This window comes from Bos grunniens, chromosome 11 (genome assembly GCF_055505025.1).
Source record: "Bos grunniens cultivar Pamir isolate PY7600 chromosome 11, Bosgru_T2T1.0, whole genome shotgun sequence".
Classification (NCBI taxonomy): Eukaryota; Metazoa; Chordata; class Mammalia; order Artiodactyla; family Bovidae; genus Bos; species Bos grunniens.
In genome coordinates this window covers 9,935,152-9,951,015 of record NC_141175.1, presented here as the reverse complement: position 1 = coordinate 9,951,015, position 15,864 = coordinate 9,935,152, and the positions used below count along the sequence as shown (strand labels likewise).

The 15,864-nt window shown below is 56.0% G+C and overlaps 2 protein-coding genes across 19 annotated transcripts in view; one reads left to right on the top strand and one right to left on the bottom strand.

Moving 5' to 3' along the window:
- ANGPTL2 (angiopoietin like 2) overlaps positions 1 to 14,147 on the bottom strand; it is a 35,925-nt gene extending 21,778 nt beyond the window's left edge. Inside the window, exons 1-2 of the mRNA XM_086325120.1 lie at positions 13,778 to 14,147; positions 1 to 866 (exon numbers count right to left, since the gene is read on the bottom strand). Coding sequence (XP_086181246.1) covers positions 1 to 817 — 817 coding nt within the window. The 5' untranslated portion in view covers positions 818 to 866; positions 13,778 to 14,147. The remainder of the gene's footprint in view (positions 867 to 13,777) is intronic.
- RALGPS1 (Ral GEF with PH domain and SH3 binding motif 1) overlaps positions 1 to 15,864 on the top strand; it is a 299,000-nt gene that overhangs the window by 181,216 nt on the left and 101,920 nt on the right. The gene's annotated exons all lie outside the window — the stretch shown is intronic.

Sequence of the window (15,864 nt, the reverse complement as noted above, 5' to 3'; positions counted from 1 at the left end):
CCGATGGCTTGTCTGTGGAGGACGGGAGGCTGGTGAGGGTGGGCATGGTGGGCAGAGGGGGCGGCAGCACTTTCAGGTTCTGGTCACTCTGGATCTCATTGGTGGAGATCTGGTTGATGATGCGGTTGTAGGGGGGTGGCTGGTAGACGCGGGGTGGGGTGGCGGGGGGCGGCTGGGGCACAGGCCGGGCGGCAGGCACCCGCTGGCAGTGCTCCTCCAGCTGGGCAATGATCTCAGACTGGTTGTGGGCCAGCGTGGCCAGATGCTGGTACTTGTGCTCCAGGTCCTTGTACTTGCTGGCCAGCTGCAGCATGTCAGCCGTCTGGTTGAGGATGCGGTTCTCCAGCTGTGAGAGCTCGAGCGCGTTGTCCCGCTTGCGGATGATCTCGTGCAGGAGCTGCATGTAGAGCTGGGTGACCCGTGAGTTCATGTTGCGGCTCTCCTTGCGTAGCAGCTTCACCTCGCTCACGATGCCGCCGTCCACCTCCACCAGCTGCTGCAGCGTCTCAATCTGCCGCTTCTGCTTGAGCAGCTCGTTGTTGAGCAGCTCCAGCTCCTGCTTGTGCACCCTGTTCTCCAGGAGCACCTCGGGCTCCTTGGAGTTGACGCAGATGGCGCCCGTGACCCGCTGCTGGGGCACGATGAAGGTGTAGGTACACTTGTCTGGGGACTCGCCGGCTCGCTTGTACCTGTTCAGGTAGACGAACTCGCCAGGTGAACCCTCCTCGGTGCCCTCCAAGCCATCCTTCTGGCTCGCCACTGCTCCCAGGGCAGCCAGCAGTCCCAGCCACCAGCACGTCACACACAGCGGCCTCATGGTCCTTGCACACCAGGGGTTCGTCTTTGCGAGCAGAGCCTACGAAACGCTGAAAGTAAACAGAAGAGCAGACTCAGTAATGGTTACGTCACGGCCAGCGGCCAGTGCCATAAATGAGCTCAGCCTTCTCGTTGGGCAGCTGTTTCCAAAAACGCTGCTTCAGGAGGCAGCCCTTCTGGGAGCCGCAGAAGGGGACAGGAGGCCTGGCAGAGGCGGAAAAGATTCGGGAGGGGACCGGGGCATGTGCAAGGCAGCAGGCCAAGGCCCCGCCACTCCTGGGGCTAGCCAGTGCCCACGGCCCTCTTGTCGAGCACCTGGCCTGGAGCCCAAGAACCATAGGAGGCAATTTGAAGCTGGGAGGGGAGGCATAGGAAGCTTGGCCTGTCTCTCTCCTCCTCTGCCTCAGACTGTTAAGTCTCCCCCTGGACGTGCCCTTTGTAACACCCATCACGCATGAGATGAATCTGAACTCTGTGTGATCTCTTCATGGATCCGTGCTCCCTGATGGCCAGCACTATGTCTGTTTCCATCCTGTATCCTCAGGATGCTGCACTCAGGAAGCTGTCTGCAAATGTTTGTTAAGTGAATGATTCGCTAGATGTGGTATGCGATGTGTTCGGTTTATAGTGGACAACGTCAGTGGAAAGATGTGTCCAGTCATGTGGCTTCAGTCTCTGTGTTAGCCAAGCTGCAGAGCAGACAACTGAGCTCTGCTAAATGCACCTATTTTCAACAGGCAGTACCCACACTGTCTCCATCATCGCAACATGATTTAGCCAGGTGGGAGCAGGAAAGAGACACGTGTCACCAGATTGGTTTCAATTCTGTTCTTAGACCACTTGTTCCTTCCCCAGATATCCATGGAACACCTGGGATATGCCAGGGAGTGTGCTGGCTACTGGAGATGCAGCTGCAAACAGGACAGAGCCAGCCCTGCCCTCAGCAGGCTTACCCATCATCTCAGAGCCCCTGAGTGCCAGGAGGCAGACGTGGTGAATGTGATGGGAGGGTAGAACGGAGAACTGACCTAGCCAGAGGGGTCAGGAAAGCTTCCCTGAGAAAGTGACCTTCGTGCTGACCCCAGAGGGATGAGGAGGAGCAAGCCAGGCCAAGAGGGAGGGGACGGACGGACGCAGCTCACTCCTCTGCCCACTCAAGGATGTGGCTCCGTCCACTCTTCCCCAGCTCCCTGGCGTGATCACTTTTTCCCTAGATCATGATTTCTTTCAGCTTAAAGAAAATCCTCTCTTGACCTCATGTCCCTTCTCCAGCTACTGTTCCATTTCTCTGCTCCCCTTTTTAGCAAAACCCTCTGAAGAGTTACCCACACCCTCCCTCACCATTTCCAGAAAGTTCTCTCTTGAGTTCATTCCCGTCAGGCCTGCCCCCTCCCCTCGGTTCCGAGTGTCCCGAACAGGATCACCAGGGGCCTCTCTTCCCAGACCAAAGGCTCAGTTCTTGGTCCACGTGGATGTTTCGCCTCTCAGCACTGCTGGACATGGCAAATCACTCCCTCCTGGGACTTCCTTCCCCAAACACCACCCTTTCCTCTCATCTCATTGGCTACTCCTCAGTCTCCTTTGCTGGTTCGCCCACCCCCCCCACCCCCTGTCCAGTCCTATCCTGGGTGGGGAGGGGGTGGCAGGGCTCAGTCCTCAGACATCTTCAGTGATCATCTTCGGTGATCATCTTCAGTGATCTCATTGTCTAGTCTGAGGACTTCCCCCTGCCCCTCTGAATCCAGACTCATATGTCTAACTGCCTCTTTGACATATGGGCATCTCAGCCATAACTTATCCAGAAATGAATTCCTGGGGTTCCCCAAGTCTCCATCCCAACCTATTCATCCCAGTTTTTCCCAGGTTAGCAAATGGCGACTCTGTTCTTCTGATTGCTCAGCCAACAAACTTGAAGTCGTCCTTGACTCCTTTCTTCCCATCATACCCCACATCTAAGTCACCACCAGATTATCACAGCAATATCCTGGGACTATTCTCAGGATCCTACGGCTTCTCCCTGCCTCCCCTGGTACAGCCCACCTTCACCTCTCGCCTGGACCAGACTGGTCTCACTGCTCCTGTCCTTGTCTTTACAGGCTGTCCTCAACCCGGCAGCCAGAGTGAGCCTTTTAAAAAAGTCAAATCAGGTCAGTCTGCTGCTCAAAGTGCTCTGGTGGCTCCTCGTCTTGGAGAAGCAGCTAACAGGTCTCTAAGGCCCCCAGCTCTGGCCCTGTTTCCTCCCTGACCTCATCTCCAACTCCTCTCATCCTCACTCACATGCTCCAGCCACGCTGGCCTCCTGGGTGTTCTTCAGGCTCGCTGATGGCGAGGGCCCTTTGCACTTGCTCCAGTCCAGAACACTCAGCCGCTTCCTTGATGGCGGCTCCCTCACTGCTCTCAGGTCTTTGCTGAAATAATCACCTTCCCAGTGAAACTTTCCCGGCTTACTTAAAATTGTGACCTCGCCACCTTCTCCCTCCAGAGTCCATGTCACCATCAGACATGTGGTGCCGTCTACCCATGCCTGTGAATGAAAGCTCTCTGAGGGCAGGGGGCTTGTCTGTTTTCATCACTCCTCCCCCACCCCCCGCCCCCACAGCGCCCAACACAGGGAACATTTGTACGCTGAATGATAAGCCACATCCACCAACAGTCGCCACGCAGTGGGGAGTGCTAGGAAGAGGGGCACACAGGGCCAGAGGAGCCCAGGGCAAGTGACTGCCTGAGGGTGCGGGGACATGCACAGGAGACCGTGACTCACATTTACTACCACCGTCCCTAACATCCACTTCCTGAATGCCTGTCGTGTACCTCACCCTGCACTCAACGTTTTGCAAGGGTTTTCTGCTTCATTGAATTCTCACAATGTCTTTTTGGTAGATACCATTGTTATTTCCATTTTACAGATGAGGAAACCGAGACTCTGTGAGGCTAAGTGACTTGTTTAACCTCACACAGCTGGAAGGTAGCAGAACCAGGACTCAGCCCCAGCCTTATGTACTCAAACCTTCAAGTCTTAATGACTACGTAGAAATTTTCTTAATCTGGTTTCTAATAGTAAAGTCACGACTTTCTGATTTCACGATAGTTTACACTAAAATAACCACAACACAGAACCGGAAGGTTTTGTCTTCCCCAGACCCCTCTGGGGGCTTCTCTGGTGGGCAGCCTGGACAGCGGAAGGTTGCAAAACAGATCCTGTGCTCCCCAGGGCCACAATGAGCTGTTTTCCACTTGACTGAGAAAGCCCCAGCTTGGTTCCGAAGGCCAGTCCAGGCCTTTTGGGCTAGGCGGAGAAAGGTGTTTGAAGCCTCTGGTTTGGGTTGGGCTGTGGGGTTAGGGCTGCAGTGACGTTGGTGGAAACCGGGCTGAGTTTGTGAGTGTTTGCCTAGTTTCCAAGCTCTTTAGCTGCTCCTGTGCCTGGGCCACACCCAACCCACAACAATGGGGAGGAGCCGCCCTCCCAGCCTGGGCGGCTCACCTGCCTCTCTCTGCTCTGTGATGCTGACTGCGGATGCCAGCGAGGGCTCCCCTTGGCCAAGAAACTGCCATGGTCCCAGGAGACAACTTGGCTCCAGGCCTCGAGACCTGGCGGGGTAGCAGTGTTTACCGTTGAGCTCTGTCCCCTCCCAAGTGTGGGCTCGCACGGCTTCCCTGGGCAAAGCTCTGTGCCCTTGGACTTAAGATCCTGAAAGCAGAGCCTCTTCTATGAGATGGGGTGATCCAACCCCTCTCCCACACTTGGTGAGGGCCACGGAAGTGCTTCCGAAACTAGAGGTGAAGATGTCATGATAGCCGTATGAGAGCTCCAGCTGACTGAACGACAGTGTGTGTCTGCCAGCACACACTCATGGGCTGTGTGTCCAGCACGTGCACCATCTCCTTGGATCCTACCATTCCCCCACCCACCGCCCAGGAGATCCCACGACCAGCTGTCTCATTTCACAGAGGAGGGCCTTGTTCTATGTAGCAGAGCTGGGCCTGCCCAGGAGGTCTGTCTGGCCTCACCTCCCAGCCCAGTGGTTAGACTGGTCCTGGTTGTCACGGTGTCCGTAGCCTCTCACATGGCGCTGGGCGCAGAGCGAGGAGGCTCCAGATGAGCAGACGCAGTCAGAGACTGCAGTCTTTAAAGAGCATTTCTTGCAGTTGTTCAATTAAAAAGAGAACCAAACTTGATGGTTAACACTCGTTCAGTTTTTAGGTTCACAAGGCCCCTCGCGTAACATATTATCTCATGGAATCACCACGACATTTGGAGCTGGTTAGTAATATTCTGCCCATTTTGAGGGTGAGGAAACTGAAGCCCAAGAGGGTGTCAGGTAGCTTGCTCCCTGTTGCATTGCTGCTGGTGGGAATAGTCATGAAGCTGCACAATTTGGGGTCTTACTGTCACATTTCCATGAGGCGTGGGCTTGGCAGGAGTGACGCGGAGCCAGTCGGGTTAGAAGAAGGATGGAAGGAACCAGGGCACTGTCTCAGGGAATCCAGCGAGACTGGTTCTCCCCAGGTTTATAAAGGGGGGCAACAGCACCCAGAGGGCTAAGTGATTTGCTGGGAGCACATGGCAGACAAGAGCCAGTGCTGACTCTGTCAAGAGCTGGGGTCAACCTGATGCCAAGGGCTGTGCCCCCTCTGCCTTAGAGTAATTGACTTTCCTTCAAGGTTCCAGCCCCCTTCCTTAGTTTTTTGCAAGTTTGGCAGGTCTTAATGGGCAGTAATGAGTTTGCTTACTTTTGCTCTCCTGGTATTTATTCAACTAATTGCATCCCAAGAGAAGGAACTCCACCCCCTACCCCATCCCCCAGCATTCCAACTGTCTTAGGCCTGGAGAAGAACTCGACTCCAATCAAAGAGATGCTCCTCAGTTTCTTCCTATGACCAACCGAGGAAAGCAAATCCAACTGTTTTCCTTGGCTTCAAAAGGAAAATAAAAGCGATTCTTGAAATTGCTTTTCCACATTGTATTGTGAGGAGTTTCCATTATACATGGGTTTCCCTCCCCACAAGCGGGGCTGGTGTGACCGAGCCACGTGACGGGCTCTGCACGCAGGGAGGCCACCTCCCCAAGGGCTTGGGTCCCACCCAGCCTCCGGTGGGCAGCTCTGAGCGTCCCTGCTTGGCCTGCTGTGGTGGGGCCACACACCGTGTGTCCACGTCCCCTTTAGCACCACGGCTCAGGTGAGGGGCCACTCTGTGGGAAGAATTGTTTTCATAAGACAGAGTTGTGGGTCCTACCCTGCTGCAGAAGTTACTTTCCTGAGGTCACCGCAAAGGGTAGGAATAAGACAATTTCAAAAATAATAGTGACAGCTAATTATCACTGTGACCCAAACACTTTATAAGCATTGCCTCACTTCATCCTCCCAACAGGCCCGGGAGGGAAGCTGTTATTCGGGTGGCCATGCATGGTGACCCAGGTTGTGTACTATGCAACTCTAGAGAGCACAGCTCACATTCATAGTCTTTGTGGTTTTGTATATTTAAATCACAGCAGTGTTCTAATTCTCACAAAGATGCTTTTAAGACTAATGGCAGAGCTGACAGTTGTTCCTGTTGCAGGCAAGGAAGCTATTAAGATTCAAAGTCCATGAGTCATTTTGTCCTAAGTCATCAGCTTAGCCAAGTAGCAGTCGGTAACAGAATCCCAGTATACATCTGTGTTGAATGCATAAAAGTGACAGGGAAACTCAAGAGAGATTGTTCCCTGACAGCCACGCCCCCTCTAAGGCAAGGAGGACAACAGGAGAGCTCTTGGGACCCCCAGGACTCCTGACCCCGAAGTGAATCAGCTCTCAAGATGGTGTTTCATCATTAGTCCATGTTGAATTCCTGCCTGGGGGCTCACAGAGCCTGTCCCTCTCTCTCCAGCCTGCCCTGCCCCATCACTCTGTGATCACAGATGGAAGCCAGGTAGGAGTCCAGGCCAGAGGCCCTGCAGGAGGCCTGGGCAGGGGGCCTCTGCCAAGGCAGCAAGGGCATCTGGAACTGCCCCCTGGCCCAGTGCCCAGCTGGCCCCTGACAGGAAGCCGGGAACTTGAGCTGTGCTTGAGTGAGCTTGGTGGACCCGAGCATGAATCATGATGTTAAACCAGCATCAGGACAGAAAAGAAAAAAAAAAAAAAAATCGAAACTTCAAAGTTGATGAACGGTTTTTCCTGCTAAAGCTGGTTATGAGATACATGATGTGTCAGTCAGGCAGTACCAAGCCAACTGGTAATCTGGGATGAGAGGGATCCAGATAAAGGAATATTCCAGAAGATACTGCCCTAGAGGGCCCAACTGACCACATGACCAATGGGATAGATGATAGCAGCTGCCATTTGTTTGTCATAGATGACCAGTGTGCTCAGCCGTGCTCTACCTCATTAACAGCCTTATGGGTAGGGGACTGGGCATGCTGGTTGGCCCCCCTTGAGGCCTGTTGTCTTATTAATTATTAATAGCACCCCATTTTATTCTCACAAGTGTCCTCATTGGGTAATAAACTATTTGGTCCCTTACCTAGGAGACAGGCATTACTATCTGCATTTGTAGTAGAAGAAACCCAGGTCCAGAAACGTTAGGTCACTTGCCTAAGGTCCCTTGAAGGAAACATCTGGACTGGGAAGTCCATGTCAACTGCAAGGTCTGTGCCTTCACTTCGATCAAGAGCATCTCTCCAACCTGTGTGAATAATAGGTGCCTGTCTGTTTGCTTAACGGCCGGGATGCAGATTCCCTCTTAGTCATTCTTAACTGACAAGGTAGAAATGGCTTTCACGTCAGCACAAGGGTGAGTCTTGTTGGATGGTGGAAACAGCTGCTTGATCATCCAAGTGGTGAGACCCCAAAGTGGACATCTAGAATGTGCAGCGGTGTCCTCACCTTAGAAACCCTGGGGAAGGAACTGTGCATCGCTTGTCCTGGTGATTCACCGCCAGCCTGGAGGCCAGGGAGGGAATAACCACATCTCCAACTGCCGTCCCCTCCCAGCCCGGGAGCCTGTGAATCATCCCCGCCAGAAGGCAGTGTGGGCACCCAGGGGGTCTGGAGCTGATTGCCAGACCCTGCCAGTCCAGCTCTCATAAGACCTTCGAATGAGCCGTCTGTCCAGCCAGCCAGCCCTCCATCCATTTAGTCTTCCCAGCCAACCAGCCATCGTGTGTTGCTATAGTCAGGGTCCAGGCCTGTCCTGAGTGCTGGGAACACGGGCTCAAGCCAGAGAAGCAGGAAGTGTAGGACTGTACATATTTGCTGGGAAGAGCGTCAGTGGAGGGTCGAACCTGCCTGACACGCCTGCCCCTGGTGCGTTGCTGGCTCCGGGGCAGGGCTGAGCTCATGGAGGAGGTGGGTTGTGGTCATCCTGTGAGGTCATTGTGTTAGGAGAGGATGTGGTTCAGCATCGGGGAGCGGGTTTCCTTTGCCGGGGGATAAGGATGCCACTGTTCCTTTTCCGTACTACATTATTTTGGAGCCATCTTGAAAGGTCCCAAAGCCTGCACACTGATCCCTCAGGTGCCAAGAGCCCTGGCCAGCAGAGCAGAGGCGGAGAGCTGCAGAAGCCATTTCGGAGCCCAGCTCCTGAGTTGGCTGCTGCATTTCCGGCCGTGCCTCATGTGCTCTGGAGCTTTGGATCTGGGGGAAGCCCCTGACAGCAGGGAGCAGCTGGGGACCAGGTGGACAGCGGTGCCCTGGGGCGACTTCCCAGGAAATCCAAACCTTGCCTGGGGCTGCTCTTCCGGCCAGGCTGAGTGTTTGGCCCCACGACCACCTCGGCCCTGTTGCAGGGCTCGTCCCCAGCACAGGGATGATGAGCACGTTGTGCCTCTGTCCCGGATCCCAGCAACTCTGAAAGGCAGGGGCCGTGAGAATCCCTGTTTCACAGATGAGGAAACAGAGGTAAGGGTGGAGCCTTGCCCAGACATCAGAGCTCCGAAGTAGTAGAACTGGGCTTGGAACAGATGTATTGACTCCAGAGCCAGCTTCCTTACCCACACGGGCCTTGCTGGCCTGCCTACTGCTGCAGGCCTATCTTTCTAAACCTCACAGCTGGCCCCGTCAGTGTCCTGCTGGAAGGCAGAGCCTGTGTTGTCCTGCCTCCCTGCCCCTGCAAGTGCTGTTCTTTCTGCCTCGGCACCTTCCCCATGTCCTGCCTTCCTTGCTCAGTTGACCTTCTCGGTGAAGCCGGCCATTCTCAGGGAGGGGTCCCCTCTCTCCTCTGCTCCCAGGAGCAGCCCAGGCTGCTTCTATCACAGCACCCAAGACCCAGCTTGTCCTCATCTGGTTCTCTGCCCAAACTATCAGCTTCTTAAAAGTGAGGTCAGGGTGGTTTCCCCCTCTGAATACCCAGTAGCCAGGATGGCACCTGGATTATTAAATAGGAAATTCAAGGCATTCCCTCAATGAGCAACTTCCTAAACATTTCTCTGGTGCCAGCCACTGTGTTGGGGACCAGATAGAGCAGGAGCAAGGGAGATGCCTGCCCTCAACGGGCCACAGGAGTAGGTGAGACAGAGAGCAGGTGCTGGTGACACTGGGTATCAGGGCCCCCACAGGGCGGCTCAGGGGACTGGGAGCACAGCCGGGGTGGAGCACCATAGCAGCTGGAGGCAAGAGGCTCCTTCGTCTGGGTCTGCGGCTCCCTCCTTCCTTCCCTCCCTCTTTCATTCATTCAGATCCCTTCCCTGCCTGTCCCTGAGTGGGTCCTGGAGGTGAGCGGTAACTGAGAGATTCCACCGTCCGCTTGCAGAGGCTAGAGGGGGACCATCTCCGGCAGGACTTTGGTCATTCCTGGAGCCAGGCAGGTCCTCAGGCATCTCTCAGAGACAAGAACCAAGTTCCTTCTGGGCTTTCCTGAGGTGGTCTTGGGCGTGCCTTTCTGGGGGAGGTTGGGGGGCTCTGGGGCTGCTGGCCTCTAGAAAGGCTGGTTTCTCCAGAGCATTGACCCGACACAATAGCTTGATTGTGAGAGGCCTGGCTCCCCCCACCCAGCACGTTAACATGTCTGTGATCAGAGTGTGTGCTTACAGTTGATGTGTACGTGGAACAGGACATTGTAGCGCTTTAGCGCCGCCCTCCCCCCCGCCCGACCCAAGGCTGTTATTAAGGCAGTCGTATGGCTTGGAGTTGTGTGGGAATGTGGTTTTTGTCACAGAAACTACCGTCAGAACGAGGTTCTGCTGTGACCCTTCTACCACCGCAAACTGCTTGCTGCCAGGGTCTGAATGACCCCTCTATTTGGGGTGTTTTATATAAATTCACAAAAAAAGAAATGCTATTCAATGAATTGATTCATTCTTGAGATTCCCGCAGTGTGTTTGTCCAGGCTGGCAGTAGGCTGGGGCGGAATGGGCCCAGATCTGGGTTTGAATCCTCGCTTTTTTGGCTCGCCGGTGGAGAGACCGTGGCAGAGGCGCTGTACCCTCTGACCCTCAGTTTCCTCTTCTGTAAAATGGGACAGTCTCTCTCAGCACCACACGCCTCCTCCCTACGAGTCTCCCACTACTGTGAATTAGATTCACCTTCTGCCTCTTCCCACTGGGCTGTGGGCTCAGGCAAGCAGAACCCCTCCTCCCCTGTCTGACTGCTCTCAATCGAGATGGGTTCGGGTGAAGTGGGCTGTGACTCAGAGAGAGGCCAGAAGCTGAATGTGCTTGCCTTGGGCGGGGCTGCTGCCTGCTCTGTTTGTTCTGCTGGAGCTGCCAGTTGCAGCTCCTGGGTCTTTTCTCTTTGCTCAAGTGTGGCCGGTGCAGGCCGTGAAGACCCAAGCTCAGGTTCTGCAGCCCTTGGAGTCTCTAAGCAGAGACTCAGGAAACAGTCCCTGGATGACTGGGGGCCAAAGCTCTGCCCCCTCTGAACTGGTGCAGTTCCATGGTGCTGCCGTGAAGGGTGGTTGGGGGGTGAGGGGCAGCCACGCAGATCACCTATCTGTGAATCTGCAGGGTTCAGAGCTAAGACAGTCTGGCTTGGAATTTGTTCCCACCTCTCGTTAACTGCACTACCGCAAGCACGCTATGTAGCCATGATGAGGCTCAGTTGTAAGAGGGGTGGTGATGAGGCCTGTACTGTCTCAGAGGTAGACTTCTAGGACAAACAGATGGTGCACCCGAATCAGGTGAGCACGTGGCTTTCAGATGGAGTGGTACAGTGTCTCTAGGACACCAGCCAAACCAAAGGCCGTGAGATGCTCTGAACAGGCCAGTGAAGTGAGGTGGGGAAAGGCATGGTCTGCAGAGCCACAGCGGCCGGGGTTCAAGTCCCACAGAATCACCAGCTGTGTGCCCTTGGTGCTCAGGCTGCTCACCATGTCTGAGCCTTTGTTTTGTCCTCTGTCAAATGGGACGCTAAAACTGAAACATACCTCCTGAGGTTGTAGCGAGGATGAAATGAGATATGTGTGTGCCTTACTTAGCCCAGTGGTACTTGGTAAATCACTGTGGGATGGAGGAGTGGAGGAAGAGATGGCTTAGTTGCTTTTCCCAGTAGGTTGTAGCAAAAACCCCTCCTGGACCATGTGCTTCACACATCTTTGCCTGCCTTTACTGAGTAATGAATAGCTCACTCATGTTAGACCCGTGAGGTCAGTCAGAGCCTCTGCTTGGCCCAAGCTGTCCAGGTGGCACTAGTGATAAAGAACCTGCCTGCCAACGCAGGAGACATGGGAGACACGGGTTCAGTCCCCGGGTTGGGAAGATCCCTTGGAGGAGGGCATAGCAACCCACTCCGGTATTCTTGCCTGGAGAATTCCATGGACAGAGGAGCCTGGCCGGCCATAGTCCAAAGGGTCGCAAAGAGTCGGACACGACGGAAGTGACAGCATACATGCACGCCCAGAGAGCAGAGTGAGCTGCTATGGATCTAGGCTTGAGCCAGGAAACCTGCAGCTTCCACAGCCCCAGAGGCCATGTGCTGGAGAAGTGTCTGTTCGATGCCAGCTTTTCCAAACGCTTCCAGGAGTTCAGGGACCACTGAGAGCTCTGTGGCCACAGGAGGGAAGCCACTGTCATGGGCTAAGATTCACCACTGTTGGCCGGACTTGGCCATCTTGTGGGCAGATTTGGTGATTGGGATGGAGACTGGGGGAGGGGTCGCTGCCTCTCCTTTGCAACCCCAGGACAGGCCTGGCATTGGTCCTCCTGCTGTGGACCCTGGAGCAGTGCGGCGGTAGCTCACTTGCCTCGCCCACTGGTTCAGGCGAAGAGACCAGCAGGCAGGAGAACAGTGCCCTGCGAGGGGTTGGATGCTCTTCCTGTAGGGGTGGTATCAGAAGCACCCAAGATCCTTTTGTTGGTACATCTGCACTCCTCCTTCCTGTGAACTTCTGGGACTTGGACATGTGGCCCCAAACATGAAGCCCCCCTCCAAAGGCTCCTGGGAGGCCCCCCAGTGTGGGTGGAAGTAGTGGTCATAGCCTTGGCTGGGCCTTTCGGAACTTCCTGACAACCCCAGCAGGACGTATCCAGAGTCCGGGTCTCTGCTCTTCCCTCTGTGATTCTAATAGTTATGGCTCATAATACTCAGAGGTTTTCTGAGGCTTTGCCACACACCAGGCACTGTGCTAAGGCCTTCTGGGTCATGCTCCCCTGTGCTCCTCCTGGAGAGTAATGGTGTGTAGCTCAGAGTGCTGGCTCAGACGCTGGTGCCGACACTAACCGTGTGGCTTTGGACACAGCACTTAACCTCTGTGCCTCAGTCTCCTCACCTGTGAAATGGTGATGACTAACAAGTACCTGTGTTACAGGGTAGTTGTGGGGGACTCTACCAGTTGGTGAGCGCCATGTAAGTGCCCTGAGAGAAGGGCACTACTGTTACCCCATTTTACAGATAAGGAAACTGAGGCTTAGAGAGGCTAAATGATCGGCAAGCGTCACTTGGCCCTAGGTAGAAGAGCTAGGGTCTGAGCCTAGCTTGTGAGCCCTACCTCCCTCTGTCTCAATTTAGAAAAATACATGTGGGGAGCATTTGGCCAGCTTCGGAAGTGGCATTCTCAACTTTCCGCAGAGCCCCGGTGAAAGGAGATCCTTCTCTAAGTAACCGAACTGGCCTCTGGGAGCTCTCCTAATCCACAGCAGAGGCAATTGCTGACCCGTGACACACATATCACAGAGAAGGGAGGGATCAGCGAAGAATTTCTGTTTGGAAATGTTATCTAACGAGTGCTTTCAAGGGACTCGGAATGCGGAGCCTGCGCTGTCCCGCTGCCTGGTGCCGGGAAAGCCTCATCCTCCCGGGTCCTGGCCAGCCCACGGACAGCCCACCGAGACCCAGGGGCCTGTCCCGTCCCACCCCCTGCGAGGAGGGTCCAGGTGTCCTGGGACGCGCCCGGAGACCGGGGCAGTGCGGAGTCACAGCCACAGGCTGTGCCTCCGGGCTCCGGATCCCTCAGCTCCTCTCCTCCCGGGCAGGGGCTGGAGCGGAGTTTGCTCAGCCCCCGGGGACCTTTCTGAACAAGGGCTCCTGGCACTTGCAGGACAGCATTTGCTTTTACTGTTGCCGCGGCAGAGTTGCCAGCCAGGGTGCACAGGAACCCGAAACAGAAAAACAGCTTCTCAAGTCCTTGGGCCAGCCCGGCCAGCCGCGATGCCTGGGCCCACTGGCCCGTCAAGGGCACCACTCCACACAAGCTCACAGCTGCGCACACACCCCGCACCCGGCGGCCGAGCCCTGCCGGGAGCCGCCTACCTTCACCCTAAAGGCTCTTTGTCTGAAGGAGAGTGAGGCTTACTGATGAAGCCCTCACAAGCCCAGCCATGACCTCACGGTCCCCCAACCCCACCCACCCCGAACGCCCCCCACTGCCCAGGTGTCCACAGGTCCTGTGCCGGCAGCTGCCGTGTTGGGCTCCCAAGTGAAAGCAGGAGGGCCCAGCTGCAAACACCCGCCTCCCCAGCCGGAGGGGTCAGGGCTCTTGAACCCAGAGACCCGGGGCCAGCTGCTGCCTCTCACCCACTGTCCCTCGGGGTGCCATAGAGCCCGCCCCTTACCTCGTCCCTCCTGCCTGGCTCCGGGGCTGCTCCTCACATGCTTCACTCGGCCGTCAGCGGGGCAGCCTGGCCATGGCCTCCAGGAGGGGTCCCCAAGTCACAGACCGAACCCGGCCGGCCGCCGAGTAGCCCTGCCTCACTGGCCTCTGCTTGCTCCGTAGCGGGGCTCCAGCCAGGGGATGGGGCTGGCTGGGGGTCCTGCCGTGTGGCTCACAACCTGCCTTCTCTCTCGGGGGCAGGCTGCTGCCCCAGTGCCATGCTCTGCAGGTCCGGGGCTCAGGCAGCACCGCTCAGGGTTCAGGGTCCATTCTCGGCTGTGGGCAGCAGCCTCACTTGAACTCCCAACTCCTTTGTGGAGCCTTTACATGCTGCCGGAGGAAACTGTGAGCACAGCCTGACCCTGGTTGGCTGCAGGCACTTCTCTCCACCCACCAGTGCAAGAGGATCCCCCAGGCCCCAGAAAGGCTCCGGGCCTCCCCTCAGCCCCAGACAGAGGCGGGCCGCCCGGTGATGTCACACTAGCTCCGGCCCCAGCTGGCCCGGCCCCTCCTGCCCCAGCCTGCTTTGGCGGCCTCGCCGGCCCCCTCCTTCCTTGGCATGAGCAACTTGGCCAGCTCTGCTTGCTGGCCCAGCCGCTCCCAAAAGCCTGGGCAGCCCCGGGTGCGCTCTGCCGAGGCAGAGAGCGTCCCCTCTGACTCAGGTAATGGATTTAGATCCGCCCCAGCTGTGCAGGCAGCCGGGAGCCGGGTCCTCCCCCTGGGTCGCTTCCTGTCCCCTGCTCTGCCCTGCAGAGCCCCCGGGTGTGTGTGTTGGGGGCGGGGCAGGGGGGGTGGCGTGTAGGCAGGGCAGTCCCGCACAGACAGCCTCTCCCCATCAGCCGCCCTCCTTGGAGACTTCCCTCACCTCTGAACCCTGGGGGAGGAGCCCCAGGCTGTCTTCACAGAAGTCAGCAGGATCCACGCTGTGAAGTTAGAGAGAAGCAGTGGCTCAGGACAGGCTGGGGGTGGGGAGGCGCCAGAGAGATGCTCTGTCTCTTCCCACCTGAGCGGCCTTGATTAAGTCACTTCGTCTCTCTGGACATCCCTCTCGTGCATCAGTAAGTGAGCTGAGATGAGTAATCTATCTCCAAGGGCAGCGGAGACGAGCTCGTGAATGTTGGTAGGGTCAGAGCAGGAAAGGAGACAGCCCCGGACTCCATGAAGTGAGCGATGATACAGACTCGTGGGGTGGGCAGGCCTGCTGGGGGGCACCAAGGCAAATCCTGCAAAGGGGCGTCCAGGGGCTGGTTTGTCCTCTGCCTGGACAACAGCCATGTGCAACGTTGGTGGTAACTCTTCTTTCCTTTTTAAAAAAATTGATTGATGGTGGTGGTGGTGGTGATAATATTTGGCTACCAGTTGGGAGAGAAACTTTAATGGGGTTCTTCACACCCCTAGGCACAGGGTGTCATGTTCCTGGTCCAGGGCAAATGGGTCCTTCGAGGTCCTTGCCTCCCTGGGATCGCCACTCTGGTCTTTGCAGGGAGCAGACTTTTCTTCTTGCCTCGGTTTCTCCTGTCCTGCTTAGACCTTCTCCCTTTTCCATCTCTCAGTTCCATCCCTTTTTAGAAAGTGAGTCTTTGCCAGAAGACCCCAGCATCTTGCAGGCTACCTACCCCATTAGCCAGACAGGTGGATGGCACAGAGACCCTCCGCATAGGGACTATGGGGTGAAGGTGCCACTCACTCTGTGGGTATTCTGAAGGGCCTGGAGGGTTCTGGTGGAACCCTGGCAGTGGGGCCAAGGAAGGCTGGGATGCGCCTGAATTCTCCTGAGCGGCACCCTTGACAGCCTGTGTGCAGGCATGTTCCCCTCTCTCTCTCCCTCCTCCTCTCTCCCTCCTCTTTCTCTCTCTCTCTCTTTGACTCTCTTCTCCAGAAAGTTTTTGTGTTTTTTTTTTTTTTCAGAATCTGCTCAGGCTTCTCTGGTGGCTCAGATGGTAAAGAATCTGCCTGCAATGCAGGAGACCTGAGTTCGAGCCCTGGGTCGGGAAGATCCCCTGGAGAAGGGAATGGCTACCCACTCCAGTATTCTTGCCTGGAGAATCC